A 17,452-nucleotide genomic window follows, 5' to 3' on the forward strand; every position below is an offset into this window, starting at 1 on the left:
CACTCTTTCTCTTTGCAATATCAAAGTCAGGAATTGCTGAGATTTTTATGCATTTTTGGGGCTGTTTGGTCAAATGTAATTGTGACAAATCTCATCCAAAATCAGTCTCTATATATTTGAAATTAAAATAAACTTGACAATAAAATTGCAATTAGCTCAATCTTCTAAGTTCCAGTTAGACAGAATTAAGTTTTGTGTGGATCTAAGGCAAATAAATTAACAACAAAAAAATTCCAAGGGGAACAAAGTTTGACTTCCTTGTTTTTGTATTTTGAAATAATAACTGTATTTGATGAATGGGGATTTCCCCATTAATCTCTGTCGTACAAAGCTGAAATGTGTGTAACTGAGGTATGAAAAGTCCTGAGTCATTCCTGTTCTTTCTATATTTTACTTATCATGAGACTGACTTAGTTCATGGCTGTTTTTGCCACCTTTGTATTAAATCTTTTAACTCTGACGTTATGAATCATTCAGAAATAAAAAGGCTCCCAATCGAAGGAAAAGAATTAAGGCAGTTTATATTCAATCTTTAAGCACTTTGTTTCATAGCAGCCTAGACAGAGCTGGTTCCCATTTCCAAGAATATATCAAAAATACCAATCTGAACAAAGAACACATAGAAAACCAACAAAAAGGTGATTCCCAAAGAGACATGAGCTGGAAACTTGGGAAACATTTGATAACCAACTGGGGGTCTTGTTTAAATTTCCAAGTAAAATGAATTGTAATGTGTTCAACACCATTGAGCAAAGCTGTGTAAACCAGCATGCTCTTTTCTAAAGATTGACTTTGACATCTTCTGCTTGGATTTATATTTACTCCATAAATTTTGACAAAATCATTTGTTCATGCAATGAGTCTTGTGAGAAATCACAAAGTTTTTCACTACTTTGGGGGGGGGGCGTGGGGCTCACATTTGTGTTTGCCTTTTTCATTTCCAGATTTAAGATTTATTGAAAGATTGCAGTTATCTCTTGACACATCATCAAGTGCCTGGTAGATTTACCTTGCAATACAACAACCCCCACCCCAAAATTATTGTCATAACAATAAAGTTGTGTCCTGTGCCAGAACAGGAATCATAGAAATGTCTTCATGTACTGAGCACACTTTGCCACTTGATTGAATTATGGATGAAAAAGGTCAGAACATTTGGTAGGTGTACAGTTAATGAAATTTTACTCATATTTTCTTGTGTACTCTTAGCAGTTTTGTGAAACACATCCTATTTCACATGGTCAATTATGATGCACAAAAAAGCAACGTAAGACATGGAGCAGACAGTTAAACAGTTGAAAGGGTAAATAAACCCAAACAACAAACTGAGGGGTGATTTGTTTAATTACAAGGAACAAAAAAACTCTTCTTTGGAGCCACCAGGCAAGGTGCACAGAAGCAAGGGTGAGGTGCCTTAGAGCGGAGGATGCAGGAGGGGAAGAAGTGGCTGCAGGACGACACAGCTGGTTCCTGACAGAGGAAGCCCACATGGAGGCCCAGGTCCTGCTGCCTGCTGTTGTCTGCTGCTATCAACACAAGCAACCTTGCTGCTTGGCCTCCCTAGAGGCTGCAGCCCTGCAACACAGAAAAAAAAAACTGTAACATCCAGGCACACACTTCTCTTTTGAGCTGCAGTGGTGGGTAGAGTAGGAGGAGGGTTCACATGAGAGCACAGCCCCTCTACAGGAGCCACAAGACAAGCTGACCGGCTGGTGACATTCAGTCACACGCGTTCTAGATTGCATCACACAGGCATTACTGAAAAATATAAAACACGCAGGAAGAGAACCAGCAGAAAAGAAGAAACCTTTAAATTAGCTCAGAGATGTTCCTGTAAAGGGGTCTGCTGAGACGGAGGAACAAGAGTTAAAGTTTCGGATGGTACAGTGACCCTAAGGTGTTTTACATGTGCTGAAAGCAAAAGCTATATGCAAGTAAGAACAAGGAGACACCAGGAAGAAATTCAACCAGGACCGAAGACTGCAGTAAGTACGTGGAGGAAAGAAGAAACCCCTGTCTTTGTTTCTTTTTAATATCTGAAGAGTCGTGTACAGTTGAGACTACGTGTCCTTGCATGGCGGTTCAGCAGGTCACACAACTGTCTCCTGGGGCCTCAAAGGCGAAGATTATGAAGGAAAACAAGAAACTACAAGCTGAACTGGGAAATTATCAGATCTAATAGCAATTTTAAGTCTCACACCACTTTGCTGCTGGGCAGGTCAAACCTGAAGGTCAATAATCTGCTAGTCTCCAACCTGACCACCCTGGAAAGGAGTGCTAGCATGTCTGCCGAGGTCCACTTAGAGCGGCAAAAGAGGAACGACTTGGGAGCAACATCGTCCTCCTTTGCTCCTACCTTTACTCCATGTGTTCCCACGGTCACACTCATCAGCCACAGGGAGCTGAGGGAGAAGCGCGCTGCCCACAGACTCCAACCTGGAAGCCTCGACCACAAGCTGGTGGCCAGCAGTCTTTACAGATATACTGAAGGTAGGAGACTATCCTCTTACAGGAGCTGTTTTATGAAATCTACTGGCTACGCTGTAACCGCGATGTGTAATGGAGGGTACCGCAGCTGTCTGGTCTGCTCATTAAATCGAAGTGATTGGCAGATAATCAGTTTGTGTTGACTTTGCTGTAAGGGCAATGGCAGGTTTCTTCATATCACTGGTAAACCTGCTAACTGATGATTGAAGCCTTAGTATCAAACTTAGAAGGACATGAAATCTCTGGGTGAAATATAAGCTTCAATTTAGAGATAGACTGCTATTGAATTCAACAGTATGCCCTTTATTATCTTGGACTTCACATGGTCTGTCAAGTTCAAATGTTGCTAACAAGTCCATGGAGCATATTTATCCTGTGGCACTGGAAAGGAAAGGGAAAGAGGTGTTTTTAGAGCAATGGGTGTGTGGAGGGGGTCTTCCTCTGGGCTTCCCCATACAGCTGCAGAGAACACAACTCCATTCTGGAGTTTCGCAGTTCGGCTTCAATGAATTCCTAATGCCCATACAGCCAAGTGGCCGTAAAAGGCTCTTGGTGAATGCCGGAGGTACAACTTTAAGGCAAGCTTGCAGCAGACTGACGGGGAACACTTGAAAGGCACTCTGGAAGAAACGGAAAAGAAGTGCCTTGAAGTATAAATGAAAACCTGACTTGAATCAGTGAAGGTTGTGATGAGAGAGATGCATTAACAATCAGACTTTAAAAGACTAATTTTGTAGGCTCTAAATATGTAGGAACGGTAAGCCAGAGCGAGGACTAATACCCAACGTGGTGAATTACCTGCAGCGTGTCCCGTCTTTTGGCAGTAATGAGCTTTGTGAGCGTTGCAGTGATAAGGCCTCTATAATTAGGCTTAGTCATAAGCATCCCTCCTGTATTTCTGTGATAAAAACCCAGAACTCTGGTGTTGGTGCTCAAACAATTTCAACTCACACGTTCACATTTGCAGCTAAATCAAAATGGTCCACTTTGGACCGTAAACACCATGAGCCTTTTGTTTCAAGCAGTTTACCTGATGTCTAAACGTATGTGGATGGATATGTACAGTCGAGCAGCATGTTAACACTGTATGGAGAAGCAACAGCACGCTGCTTGTGCGTGTGCGCGCTCGCCGGTGTGTTTTTGTGTGTTTGGGAGGTGTTGTGTGCCACAGCGTAGGCTTCCTGTGAAGGAGCAGATGTCGCAGAGCTAAAGCACAGCTGCGACGGGCGATAACCGCGGTGGCAAGAATATGTCGGCACGCTGGCTCTTCTCCCTGGTTCTTATCAGTCGCACCCAGCACACAGAGTCACACACACATGCACGACCATAGACACTCGTATAAACACTCCACAATAAGGAACTGCCACCTAGCACTAGCACACCCTCCCAAAAGGCCCAGATAGAGCAAGTACGTCAATGAGAGGGATAGAGGGAGAGAGGCAGAGCAAGAAAAGCAGACTAAATCAAGGGACTTTGATGGAAAAGCTGGAAAAGAATCCTCAACAAAGCGTTGGCTCATGTCTCCTGTATCATAGACTTCATAATTTGAATGCCAGTCCTAATCCTCTACAGATATGAATTGGATATTCTTTACATTTCTCTAAAGAAACGTGCCACCAGTAATGGCTTTTCAAAACATCAAAAATAACTCTACAGCTTACTTAATATTGATGATGCTTGATTAAGTTGCATAATTTAGGTATAGATACAAGAATTATAATTTTCTCCAGGCTGCATCTTTTAAAACCAATAGTTCTTGGTATTTTTTTCATTCATAGTTTTTTTGCACACTACTTGACGATATTTTGCAATATCATCAATATCGTCAAGTATTATTATTTTGTCAAGCTGGTGTGAAAAAATGTGAACAGCTTCCAAAAGGAACTTATGCAATTGTCTATATCTGTCTCTGCTGGCCAAATGACTGCTCCAGAAGCACAGGTCAGCTGTCAGGTGCATGTAAAGACAAGTTGCTCATGGCTCTTATCTCTTATTATTGGTAGTTTGAATGATGTTATCTTCTGTTCTTCGTGTGGTTTGCCTCACACTTTTGTCAGGTCACGAGGTCTGCAGTTAGCCTGATAAATAAAACTGTCATGTTCAGAGTGACGGCACAAAATTTGCCAATGCATAAAACCAACGTTTTATAAATTTGCACATTACCTGAAAATGCAGTTCGCATTTTATTGACTAAATCACTGGTTAATTCCTTACATTTCCAAAAAGAATTTTACAAAATTTTGAGAAAAGTTGTGCAGTGATCATGATGTAAGAAGAGGTAAATGTTGAGTAAATCAGAATAAAAGTGATGGCTGTGTGCGTGGGGGTGTGTGTGTTTGGCAAGACAAGGTAGTAACAAAGTGTGTGTCTCTGAGAGAAACAGAGAGCAGTTATCCTCTTTATTTCCTCACTACCAGTGTTGTGGTTTCTATGAGGAACAGATGTTCACAACTTGATATAGTGCCTCATCCCCCTCTGCTCACTATCTCCAGTGCCAGTACCACCAACTGTCTGCAACCAATACACACACGCACACACATGAACACCCCGTCTCCTGGGAAAGTCTGTCTGTCGATCTTTCTGTTTGTCTGTCTTTCTGTCTGTTCGATCTTATCTTTGACCAACTATCCTTCCAAAGTGTCCTTGAGCATGACACTGAACTCCAAGCTTCCTTCTGTTCTGACTAACTCTGCGTCCTTGTAATTTGAGTGACTGAAATGACTGAAAAAGCACTAAATTTATTCAGTCCATTTAACATTCAGCTAATCATCACTTAGGATGCTTTGCTGTCCATTTCCTTGGAAGTTCAGGTTCAATGTCTTGTTCTAAAATATACATCAGACCTAATCAGGTGTCACTTCCTCCTCCGTTAGTTTGCAGTTCTGCGAGTCATATCTGGCCATGTGCTTAGAGCTCTCTCTGGCTCCATCTTGTCCTGGTCAAAGTACACATTCAATGGCTCATTTGGTTGTACTCCGTATATTAACATGCCAATATTTAAATCAAATAATACGTCAATATTAGTCATCCAGGGACTCACCAGCCCAATTAGTCCCATTCAATTAGTATTCTTGATGTAAAATGACAAACTAGCTAGGAGATGGAGCATGCATCCATCTCCAAGCTAGATGGATGCATGCTAGCTAGCTATATGTACAGAAATAAAATGTGGCTTTCAGTGCTAATGGAATGGGTGAAAAATGATTGTATTCAAGGTTTTGATATTTCAATTCCTGTCTTGCAGTCAGGCAACACTTTACCGCTCCATTTCAAAGAAAATGTCACAAGGGTCCATAAGTAAAATTTGTAAAAGCAGCATTCCAGTTTGTATACTTGAATATGTGGGTCAATAATCTGCTACACTGTGTCACAATGCAGAGACACTCTCTTTTTTTATTGTTCTCCTTTTTTGTGACATGCTCATGTTTAAGATGTAAGGGAAGAGGCCAGCGTCTTATTAAGTAAAATATTACAAAGAACAGAGTTTACATTACTGACCCTATATTTCCACAGGATATATGGGATTTATGAGAAAAGATTTCAACTCAAATCAAACCACTATGTCAGGATGACGATACAGTATGGCATGATATGAGACCCTCGGTCAATGACGTTAACAGCAGTTTCATAATAGTTTGTGTTGAATTTACACAAATGAGGAAAGGAAAGGATAGGAGAAGACAGAGAAGCACAGGAACACAATGAGTCTGGCATTCCTTTCAGTCAGCTCAGAGCCTTATCTCTTTTCAACACACTAGCCTGTGACTGCTGCAATAGGAAAGGATTTACAATGTGCGAGTGGAGGAAATGCTGCAAACTTCTCTCTGTCTCTCCTGCCTTTTACTCTGACTCAGTATTTACACAGACACAAATCATCATTCCCACTGCAGAACAATGACCAGTGTCAGTTCTTGCATCTCAGAAAGTGCCCAACCATCCAGGAGATGCTGTCAACATAATAAAGGAGGCGAGGATGAGGTGTTTGCGAGGTGACAGAGAGATAGAGGAGTGAGACGAAGGCTAGACAAAGGTGCCTTTGTCATTAGCGCCATCAAAGAGACTTCCAGTCACAGCATTATGCTGCGGGGAGTTCATCGAGGTGAGTTCTCGCCTTGTGTGTGTCTCATTGTGCAGTTTATCAGGCTGGCCACATGGAGCGTCAGAGGTAACCTGGTGACCGCGCAACAAAAGGCCAAATTAAGAGGAGTAAGAGGCTGTCTCTACAGAGAGGCTGACAGGTTGACTGACACTGTTCCCATGGAGAATAGCATCCTGTCAATCTTGGAGCTGTCACCTTGACAGGAATTCTTTATTTGGATGCAGCCCTCATTGCCAACCTTTCTGTCAGTCAAGGCCACACATACACTACTGTTTTCAGTATTCTGCACGAAGGGAAACTCCCTCTGCTCTGACATACTAAGAAGATAGACAAACACACATAGGTCTTTCTATCTTCACAAGGACTTTGCATCCACTTCCATTCATTTTTCATTCACTTCCATAGTCTAAACCTCTTACTCTGGTTTAGACTATGAAACCCCAAAAATCACCATTACCAGGACTTGCAAAACCTGACCTAACCTCAATTCACACCTTAGTCTTAAACCTAATCTCTAAAACCAAAACAGCACTTCTTCACATGGGGCCTCCCCATAAGCAGCAGTTGGTCCCCACAACATAGTATGTGTCCTTGCATTATATTGAATACAAGGCCTTTGCAGAACCTTGGGACAAATGAAAGAAAAACTTTGTGTTCATTTACTAATTTACATGAACAAAGACAATGCTTGAGGTGAACCTTATGAATTGGCTTTGACTTTACTGTTCACCTTTTAGTTCACATTTGACCCTATTCCAGAGCAGTTACTGAAATGCTTACAAGCTATGCTTCCAGAAGTTTATCGCCCACCTTAACTCTGGCAGATTTAAGTTATGCCCATGCATCTGTGTACAGGTATAGTGTACATGTATTTTACGCTAAGTTGTGTTTTGAGATGTTTAGTCAGAATCAAAACACCAGTTTAATTAGAAATTGGAAATTGCAATTTGAGCAAATACCAATTTCTTTACAGAACCTATTTGTACCTGAAGATATTTTTTTTTCTCATTGCGGATGCAGGCAACTGATCCTAATCAAGGGAGTGTTTGTGTTCAGCGCTTTGGAGGCTGGTGTGACTGGTGTCGGGGCTCAGCAGCTGTCTGTGTGTACTTTACAAGCTGGTTCTGTTTGTTCTGTAGACACAGGTGAGGTCAGGAGGGTGTCGGCTTTGTCTTCTGTCCCCCTTCCATGGCTATGTACGTGTATGTGTGTGTGTGTCTGATAGAGGGCAGGCGGGTGGGGCAAAGGGCCTAACAGACCAGTGCGGACAGGTGGAGGATTCTCACCATAGCGGCAGCAGATGTACTGTACCTGCCCTTTTCCCTCTTTGTGTCTTTCTATTTGCCTGACTAATAGAGTTGTTTATCTGCTTACAAGCTATATAAATTTTAACAAATAATAAAATGTCTACATGGCATTAAAACAGTAAAATACATTGCTATTGTGTTAATGAAAAAATAAATTGCCATCAAATTTTCTTGTTTTCAAAAACACCTTTTATTTTTAACCCTAGAGGCCTGTTAGATGATTTTCTTCTACTTTGTTCTACTGCTTTAAAGTTTGCAAACTTGACAGACTAACTGAGGTTTTGCATTCATGTGCATTGACCTTTACAGGCAATTTAGTCACCTTGATGCCAATAAAAAGTTGAAACAGTCAATTAATCATGACTTGGAGATATTAAGCGTTACTTGTGCATAGTGTATGGCAAAGTCTTTGCTGCCATTTCAACAAATAAGACTGAGACAATATATGATGAATATGTTAGAACATTATTAACATCAGGGTATGTTTTATGTTTAGTAATCACAACAAGACTTTTTATGGTGTTGTCAAGGTTCAAACTATTACAAAGCTGCAGATTCATACATAATTCCTGCTCTCATGCAAATACAAAATGTATTATCTGGTCAATGTATAAACATATTGGTTTTCCCAAAGCTTATTTAAATGCTTTAGCTACTGTAAAAGGATGTTATAAATAATTTCTAAGACGACCAAAGATAGTTAAAGGGATAGTTTTGGATTGTTCAGAAGTGATGTTATGTAAAATTACTATCAATATTAGTCTCCTTACTTGCAGTGGAAGGAATGAGTATGAATGCATCTGCAATCATGTAAGGAAACACTGAACTGCAAAGTGCAAATACGACACTTTTCCCAGAGTTCAGAAGCCACAGTCACCTCACCAGAGTTATTTACAGATAGACAGATGGAAGATGGGACTTCTGTCATAAAATACGATGACAGAGAGAACTGGAGTACCCAATGCAAGTGATAGTGCAAAAATTATCTCTAAGTTACTCTTTGGGATGAATGCATTACTACTTGTCTGTCATATTTCTTAGTCTTATTCCATGATTGACTGGTTGCTCTTGTATGAATGTCCCCTGCTTCAGCTCCCACCTACAGCCCAGTGACTCTGTAAGCAATAAGTTGAGATAGATAGACAGACAGAAAGAAAGACATTTTCTCTCCTGGGCAGCTTCCACATTAATGTCCTAAATTCATGTTATGCTGATCTGGAGTTCATTCACTGGAATGATTTCCAAAGATACTGCAAAACTTGAAAAAGCACAAGTGTGTCTCATTGATGTCGTTGCACAAGTGGCATTCTCCCACAAAATCCAGACATTGTCTTCTTCTCTGCAATTAGGCTTATTGATGCAGTCATCAGCCTTGGCTAATGTGTCATCATGGAGGGTGTTTGGATGAAAACACAGCAAAAATGTTAAGCTTTCCTTGTGAAAATATAGATATTTATTACCCACTAATACAGCGTTATATCCCACAAATATAAGCATTTTCAGTTTGAATTGTTTTAAATCAACAATTGTTTACTGTCAACTGTTCTCCTTTCGTAGGGCTTATGTTCTTTTCTACAAACTCATGACAATAAATCTGTCTTCTACAAAATGCAGAACAACTGATAAAAAGCATCATAAATGAAAACCCACCTGTTTAGAATTGTATTTGAAATGTAATCAATTACAAATTTATTGATGTAACTTGACTTAATGATTGATTCTATATTGCATTCTGATTCTGTGTTTGTAATGATGTAAAGCACTTTGAAATGTCTTGCTGCTGAAATGTGCTATACAAATAAAATTTGATTGATTGATTGATAAATCATCACTTAGAAAATCTGAACTATAAGTACTCGCTGTTACGTGTAACCTGCTAAAAGGAAAATCATACCCATCTTGAGTCAACACCTTTAATTTAAAGAAGCAATAAAAGATGATGATGTGATGCTAGTGTGGAAGGGGTAATAACCAGCCCTGGCCTACCACTGATTACATTTTCTCCATCTTCAGATCAGACCACAGAGGGAACTCTCCAAGAAAAGAATGTCACAATTCATTGTTTACTCATATGCCTGCAAACACATTCTTTTACATTTATTCTGCTCCCAAAAAGCCCTCATTAAGGAGTTAGATAAAGTAAATAAAATCTCGACGACGCTGCTACTGTCCTTCTCCTTAACGCCCTGATATGAGGAAACAGCGGCCCCCACCGACAGACGGTGAAATGGATAATAGTTTGACTCAGTTCTCGATCCCTCGGTGGGGGTCTGAGACTGAAATGATTAAGTCGGGCATACTTCTATTTAGTTTAGAAATTTTTGGGCGAAGACATTTTTTGTTTCGTTTTGGTCATTGAAACAATTAAATATAAAGTTTAAGGCCGGCAAGAGTTTAAATATTACAGTTTGTAAGGTATTTCAGAAGATGTGCGGTTGTTTGAATAGATTTGTACCAATATGAGATTACTTTCTTCTGCTTAGAAAGGATTTGTGTGAAAAAGTTGCAATTTTTTTTGTTTCTGATGGTACCCCATACACGCACAGAGACAGAGAGAGAGAGAGAGAGAGAGAGAGAGAGAGAGAGAGAGAGGTTAGGAGCTCCAGATGGTGTTTAAACGCAGACAGAAGGCTACAGCGAGGACACAGAGAGAGAGAGGAGGAGGAGGAGAGCGCCGCGGTTACTGCGCACAGTGAGCTCGCCAGCTCCACTCATCACCGAGGACATAACAAGTCGTAAAAATACCTAATACCGTGCATTGGAGGGGAAAAAAAAGACTTCTCCTGGTCTGCTCCGATGACAGCGTTTTTTTATTTCTCCTGGAAGTGAAGGTTTAATACAACAACCATCTGAGCGCAGCCTGACGGACGATCGGCGCGTCGGAGGAGGACAAGCACCGAACATAGAAACGTGGAGGTGGAGCAGCTTTGTCCGCAGGCTGGAAACAAACAAGAGAAAAACTATATATATTTTTTTTTCTCGGATTGGATGTATGAGAACTTGCCTCTGACACCATGAACTGTGGGTTCAACTGTGAGCTAAGAAGACTGTAAAGTTGTTTGGGTGGGGGGGGGGAATTATAGGCGCACCCTGCAGCCCTGAGGATCTGCATCTTAATGTGACCTCACATGGTGAGGCTTTTTGGACTTAGAGTGACAAATTAGTTACTTTTTGTACGTCAAAAACAAACGGGACCTCGTTCCTGCTGTAGAAATGACACTGTGTTGTCTCATCTGTCTGGGATGATCAGAAAGTGCCAGGGAGCGAATATACACGACTGGGACAAGTTCTGATTCTGTCGCATCGCAAACACAAGAAGCTTTTCTGCTTCAACAAATAATAAATCTATATCTCAGATTGAAAAACCAAAGACAGCAGTTTTCCTAAGGATCCAACAGCCCTTGTTTTGGTCTTATTTTTTCTTTTATCTTTTATTAAGAAGATAAATACCTCACAGCCTAAGACTTATTTAACCTGGACCCTATTAGAGCACCCAAAGGAAAGTTAAACATTTTTATACCATCATATATTTTTAGAAAAAGGGAATAACCCAACAAAGGCTTTAATTTTTGCTCATTTTTAGTGTACTTTTTTTTTTTTTTTCCAAGACGATGAGGATTGAATCGATATAAAATCCTGTTAAGAAGCGATTTGGTGTGGATTATCGCTCTGCTTGACCTCGACCTTCACAAAGTGAGTAAAAAAACCTGCACACTCAAACTGCTAAGAAACAAAGGACTTTAATTGGACCTGCAGTTCATTAGAACCTATTAAATGCAAGCTGTTTCATATATGAAAGCTCAAATTTGTGAAAGGTCAAGTTTAAACTTCTAGGTTCACTTGAGGATTGGTAAGAAGCTTGTTAATGTGAAGGTGTAAATTGGGATACCATTCTTAAAGTGGTTTTAAGCATTTCATGAATTTTCAATATGCTGAAACAGCAAAGAAGGTGTAAAGATATATTAATACAACCATACAAATGGAAGCAAATATACCTAAAAAGAAATAAGTAATTTGCAGATGTTATGTTGGCACCACATTTTTGTTTGTTGGGCTGATTTTAGTGTTGTGAGCAAATTCTGAGAGCCTGAAAAGGGAAAGACAAAAGAGGGGGTCATGAGTTGTTTCACCCCGGCAGTATGTGCTGCACATCAAAGAGATGCTGAGACAAAGTGATGACACCAGACCTCTCTCCTCTCTGTGATTTTAGTGTCCATCCATGCTGCACAAAGGTGATGGGTGTGAGAGGATAAATGCATCATTTACTCTGGACTGAACTGTTGTGAGACCCACAATAAAGCCCCATCCACCTTTTTTGTGTTGGTGCGCATCATCGCTGCGTCTGTGTAGGAAAAATAAAACAGTGAGACTAGAATCCTATCTGGTTGAGTCTGCCATGTATTCCTGTGCTGATGCGCTTAATGAGGAGAGAACTTGAAAATGTATCTTAGAAAACGATAAAACATTTCAACTGTGAAATATTTCAAAGGGTTTACAGCAACTCTACAAAAGCAGCAAATAGAGGCTTTCACTCCGCCTCCCCTACTTGAACAGCTTCAGCAGCAAACTTCTTCTTCTAAGTGCAACAGTAAAACACTCTGGCCATTTTCTCTGCAGGACACAACCCTGTATAATTGGCCCTGGTAAATATCATCTGAATAATTGAAGAGTTGATAATAGTCTCGAAGAATGGATGGGGAGGTTGCAGAGGTGAAACCGCAGTGCAGACACCCTGCCTCACCGCACATTATCCCTTCATCGCCGCAAGAGAACATCTCTTCCTCCCTCTGATCAGCAGGGCCTTCCGCTCGCTAAAGGCAGATGTCCCTACTTCATCACTGAGGAGCTCTCTTAAAAGGCAGCCCATTCATTATGACCCCCAGCCTGCAGAGTGTTTATTCACTTCCCATCTACCACAGGTGCACGGTCTTCTGTGTTTATATACTGGAAACATACCACCAGCCAGCGATAAGGAACCTGTTTTCTTCGGAGGATGTCAGAAGAGCATCTACTGTAGCTTAACAAATTTGTGTTATGTATTCATTTGAGCCAGGGTTGCCAGATTTCGCTTCAGGATTCATCTGGTGTTGAAGAACAGAAAACACTATTTTTTAAAACTTAAAAAGTTTCTGTTCAAATGAAAAAAAGACTCTTCTTCACTCTCTGTTTTTTGACAACTGCAGAATCTGGACCCCAGCTCAGTTTGTGTTTACCGTACGATTGCGTGGGCTCGTTGAGCCCAGCTTTGTGTGTGGTTAATTATTGTGATCTGAATGCGGGCAGTGCAGGTGAAACCGGCTGCTTCCTAATTAATGAGCCGAACAGATGGCCCTGGGTGGGCGGCAGCGTGAGCGTGCGCTGAGCCGGTCAGGTGGTCAGCACAGCACAGACACCTGGGCCGTCACAAACAAAACAAGGAAAGCAGCAGCCAAAAATAACAGGCCTGTTCTGGGCGCGCTTTTGTTTACATATGTTTGTGTAAGTCAACAAACAGATATAATGGTCTTTGTATTTGATATTTGTCACCTTTTACACGTTTTTCCGGCAGCCCACTATTTCTGATTGGCTCACGAAGCCACAGCTTCCTCACTCAGCTGTCATCTCTTTGGGTGTTGGTTGATTGCAAAGGAGGAGGTGATTGATCCCATTAGGCCATTGTTGCCTAAAAAAAACACTATAAAAGAATTCTTGCGTCACATTTATGCAAGCAATAATAACTAGTTCATTGTACAAAAACAATCAAATCCTTTTCACTGGTTTAGTGACATTTCAAACTTTTCAGTAAGTACTTCTGTGGTGCTGTACTGACAAAGAGTTACACAGTGTGTTTTAGGACTGCACCATTAATATCATCATTGCAATATCAGTGTGCTCAATGTTTTTATTGCGAAGAACTGTTTGGAATGCGATATATGTTGGCCATTATGTTCCAAGTGTCAGCAACTCCTGCTTTGCATACTAATAAGATATTTAGCCTGCTGGATGAAGTCTCATTGCAGTAGATGCCTACACACGTTACAGATAACAGTGTTTTGTAAAATAGTCACACGGAGAGGTGTGTATGCATTGCAATGACAGATGGGAAATAGAGAAATAGAGAAGTGGAGAGGTCATCTATCTGCGTCAACTGATACCATTCTTGCAATATTTTGTAATATTGTGCAATAATTGCACACGTCGCGTATTTGCTCTTGTGTATGCATTGTCTGAACAAGTGAAACAAACATTCACATTCAATCTATAAACAAAAAAACAAAATAAAGAAAAAACAAAGTGATTGACAGAACTGCATACTTCATGTTTGTGGCAATTAGGAATATTCGGATTAATTTTCATCTTATTAGCTGATATCAGGACGTTTACACCGTGTCATCTCCAGTGCATAAATATGTACTGTTGTTTTTTTGTTGGTAAATAAGGAGTTGCAGAGAAATTTCCAAAAGTTGGGTACAGAAGTGCTTTGAATGTTGAAACATTTTCCACTAGTTGAACTCATAAAACCACGGGTCTGAGTGTGAACTCATAAAACCATGGAAGGCATTGATGATAGGTTATGTTTGACTGGAGATGTTAACTATAATTTCATTGATATTTTTTTTTGTTTTTTACAAGAAATGAGATGAATTGTTGAGCAGTCCAGGTTGTTTCTAAGTCTGATTTTACAGTACAGATATATCAAAAACATTGTTTGTTTTATGTAAATATGGTAGCAATATATGAGGTGACGATCCTGGTGGTTAATGTTATCCTGCTATGTAGCCTCCTGCATGTCCATATATGTGTGTGTGTAGCTGTATGTTGGTCTGCTCTGCCCTGGTCCACATGTGTTTGATATTACTGCGACAAGGCTGCCCAGCCTCTCTGGGGAGACTGAGAATGTCAGAGACCAGAGTCGAGAACCAAGGCAGCTTCCCAACATCTGATGGAATGAGAAACACACTCTCTGGATGCTTGGCCCGCTGACGGCTCAGCGTGGGAGCCAAGCAGAGGGCGGAGAGCCACAATTGTGTGTTAGGAGTATCACTCTTTCTTTCTTTACACTTTTCACTGCCAGGATATGTGGGATCGAACACAGCGCACACACGGTCGTAATTTCTGCTGCTTTCTCCAGATTACCAATCCTGAAGAAACTAAAAAGTAAATGTTAAAACACATCACCTACTGACAGCTGCAGGCTAAGAAAAACACATCCTCCTCCTCCCTTCCTCATCTTGTGCCAGATTCACCTCCTGCTCTCTTTCCTCACCTTTTACTTCCCCGCATGCCTGCTGACCTCTGACCCTCCTTCGACCTTCTTCGCCTTCTCTTTCTCAGCCTCCTCGCTGCACCGTCTCACCTCCCGCCCCGCCGACTTCACGGTAGGAAGTGTGTTCAGCTCGGAGTCAGACTGAGGAAACAGCTGGGCTAATCTACAGTAGCACTGGACTCTGTTATAATCAAGAGGACAGGTCAACAGCAAAAAAGGGAACTTCATATCACCACCCATAACTCGCAAAATGAATCCCTCCCTTCCCCTTTTGCCTCCAACTGAGACCTTTATCAAAAGCGAGGGGATAAACAAGCAAAAACAAAACAAAACAAAAAAAAGCTGGACATGGACCACTCCAAAGAAGTCCTCTCGCTGGAAATCTTAGGAAGTGCTGCAACGGTGGAGCGTGCAGCCGCAGAGTGGGAAGGAAGGCATGTCTGTCACGTTCGCTCTGTTTGTCTCCTTACATTATTTGCAAAATTAAAAATGCCGTTATCTCCTGGAAACAGATCCTGTGCCACACAGATGGTTCCGTCTCTTCAAATGGGAAGCTGAGCCACTGAGTGCCGTTGTGTTACCAGTTAGTCGCACAGACCTTAATCTCGGCTCCAGCCTTCCTTCCTCTCTCTCTCTCCACACACACACACGCACACACATAAAAAGCACATTCAGACAAACTGAATCCTTTGACATAAATGTATTGTCCCTCTAAACGTTTTAACAGCTTACAGACACATGCACCGTATTAAAGAGAGGTCACAGATTTTTCGAATGTGTCAAAGAGTGGCAGTCACTTTGATGAGCAAGTTATTACTAAAATTACAACTTTAGGACCATTAAATGGTTCTGCTTATGGTCAGGTTCAATTAAATAAAACTGAGTTTTACTGGACTGGTGTCATACACAACTGGTATGCTTCACTGTGTTTTCATCTTCAAAGTCTAAACTTCACAACAATGATCCATATGAATTCTGAGCGTAGGCAAAAATCAAACAGATGGTGAAAGACCAAAATGACTTCTTCAATACTTAAACTTTTAAATGTCTTTCATTTACATGTAGGTCAGATTAATAGATGTTTCCAATCTGACTTTGCCAGTTTTCACTCCAGATTTTGCACACAAAGTAGGGCTGCATGGGAACATTGTGGAGCTGTAAGCAAAAGAAGAATCAGAACATAGAGGTTAATCATAATCAGTATTACCACTGCAGTTTTTACCAGTAGTGTCGGAACACCATGTTTTCCTGATATCATCTAGTAGTATGTCGAGGCACAGAGAATAGATACAGATATTACAGATTCGTAACTTACTTTTTCTTGACAGAAAGAATCAATATAAAGTTGTATGTTTTCTTTGTCATTCACCTTGAACTTAATTTAAGACTTTAGACTTCCATACAATTTCTAGGTGACATTTTTATGCCCTTTGGATCCATATATTTAGCAAATTTAAACAAAATTCACTAAAGATAAGTTTCCTCATTGTGGCAGGATGCTCAATGTAAACTTTCTGACTGACATAACAGTGGGCCGTGTTAATTAGTCAATTATTTTGTGTAATCGGCATGTTATTGGTACATCAGTTGTCCTCTTTCTTCCCCTAGCTCACTCTTTTTTTTGGGAGTTTTTTTTTTTGTGGCGGTGGCGGCGTCCTGTAGTCGGATTGTGTCCTGCAGGAATAGCTGGTATTTATTTTGGCAGCTTCCAGCATGAGCAGGCTGTAGGCTAAATGGAGAAACTGTCAAAGCTCCTCTCTAACCTGTCACTTAAATACACTCCACCCCTCCTCTGCAGTCCACCACATTTCTTAGTGGTTTGTATGTGTGTGTGTGTGGGGGGGGGGGGGGGGGGGGGGTGTAGGAGAGTGGGGGGGCTGTGAAAACTATGGGATCCTGTGTGATGATGCACAGCGCCCTACCAGCCAACGCCTGGCTAATGTCAGCCACTTTTGTTGGTGTGCCTGCAGGCCAAATGAAGAGGTATGAGAGAGCTGGCAGGCTGGGGAGCAGTTCAGGCTGCAGACAGTTTTGTCAGCGCTGACAGCTCCACAGTGACAGAGCAGACATTTAACACAGAATGAAATGAAATACAAGACATCAAGCTGGAGAATGACTAATCTCCTGTTTGTTTTCCTGTCTTAGCGGTTAGTGACAGCTCAGTGTCAGGTTTTACCGCCACACAAAGCGGTTCAACATGCAAAGAGTCGGGGGTCTGAAACGAGATGAAAAGATGCTGCGTTTGCTGTGATGCGTGTGTTGCCAGGGTCTAATCTGAGACTTCTGTGCTCCATAAATCAGCAGGCAGCGGCG

The 17,452-nt window shown here is 41.1% G+C and overlaps 1 protein-coding gene across 5 annotated transcripts in view; it reads left to right on the forward strand.

Moving 5' to 3' along the window:
• Positions 1-1,644: 1,644 nt before the first annotated feature.
• Positions 1,645-17,452, forward strand: part of cbfa2t3 (CBFA2/RUNX1 partner transcriptional co-repressor 3) — a 43,006-nt gene continuing 27,198 nt past the window's right edge. For 2 of the 5 annotated variants that reach the window (XM_032560311.1, XM_032560314.1), the window contains exon 1: positions 1,645-2,490. In XM_032560311.1, the coding sequence (XP_032416202.1) occupies positions 2,283-2,490 (208 nt within the window). In that variant the 5' untranslated portion in view covers positions 1,645-2,282. Of the gene's footprint in view, positions 2,491-10,461; positions 11,587-17,452 lie in introns of those variants that run through there. The other 3 variants (XM_032560313.1, XM_032560310.1, XM_032560315.1) reach the window with 3 other exon arrangements.

This window comes from Xiphophorus hellerii, chromosome 4, assembly GCF_003331165.1.
Source record: "Xiphophorus hellerii strain 12219 chromosome 4, Xiphophorus_hellerii-4.1, whole genome shotgun sequence".
NCBI lineage: Eukaryota > Metazoa > Chordata > Actinopteri > Cyprinodontiformes > Poeciliidae > Xiphophorus > Xiphophorus hellerii.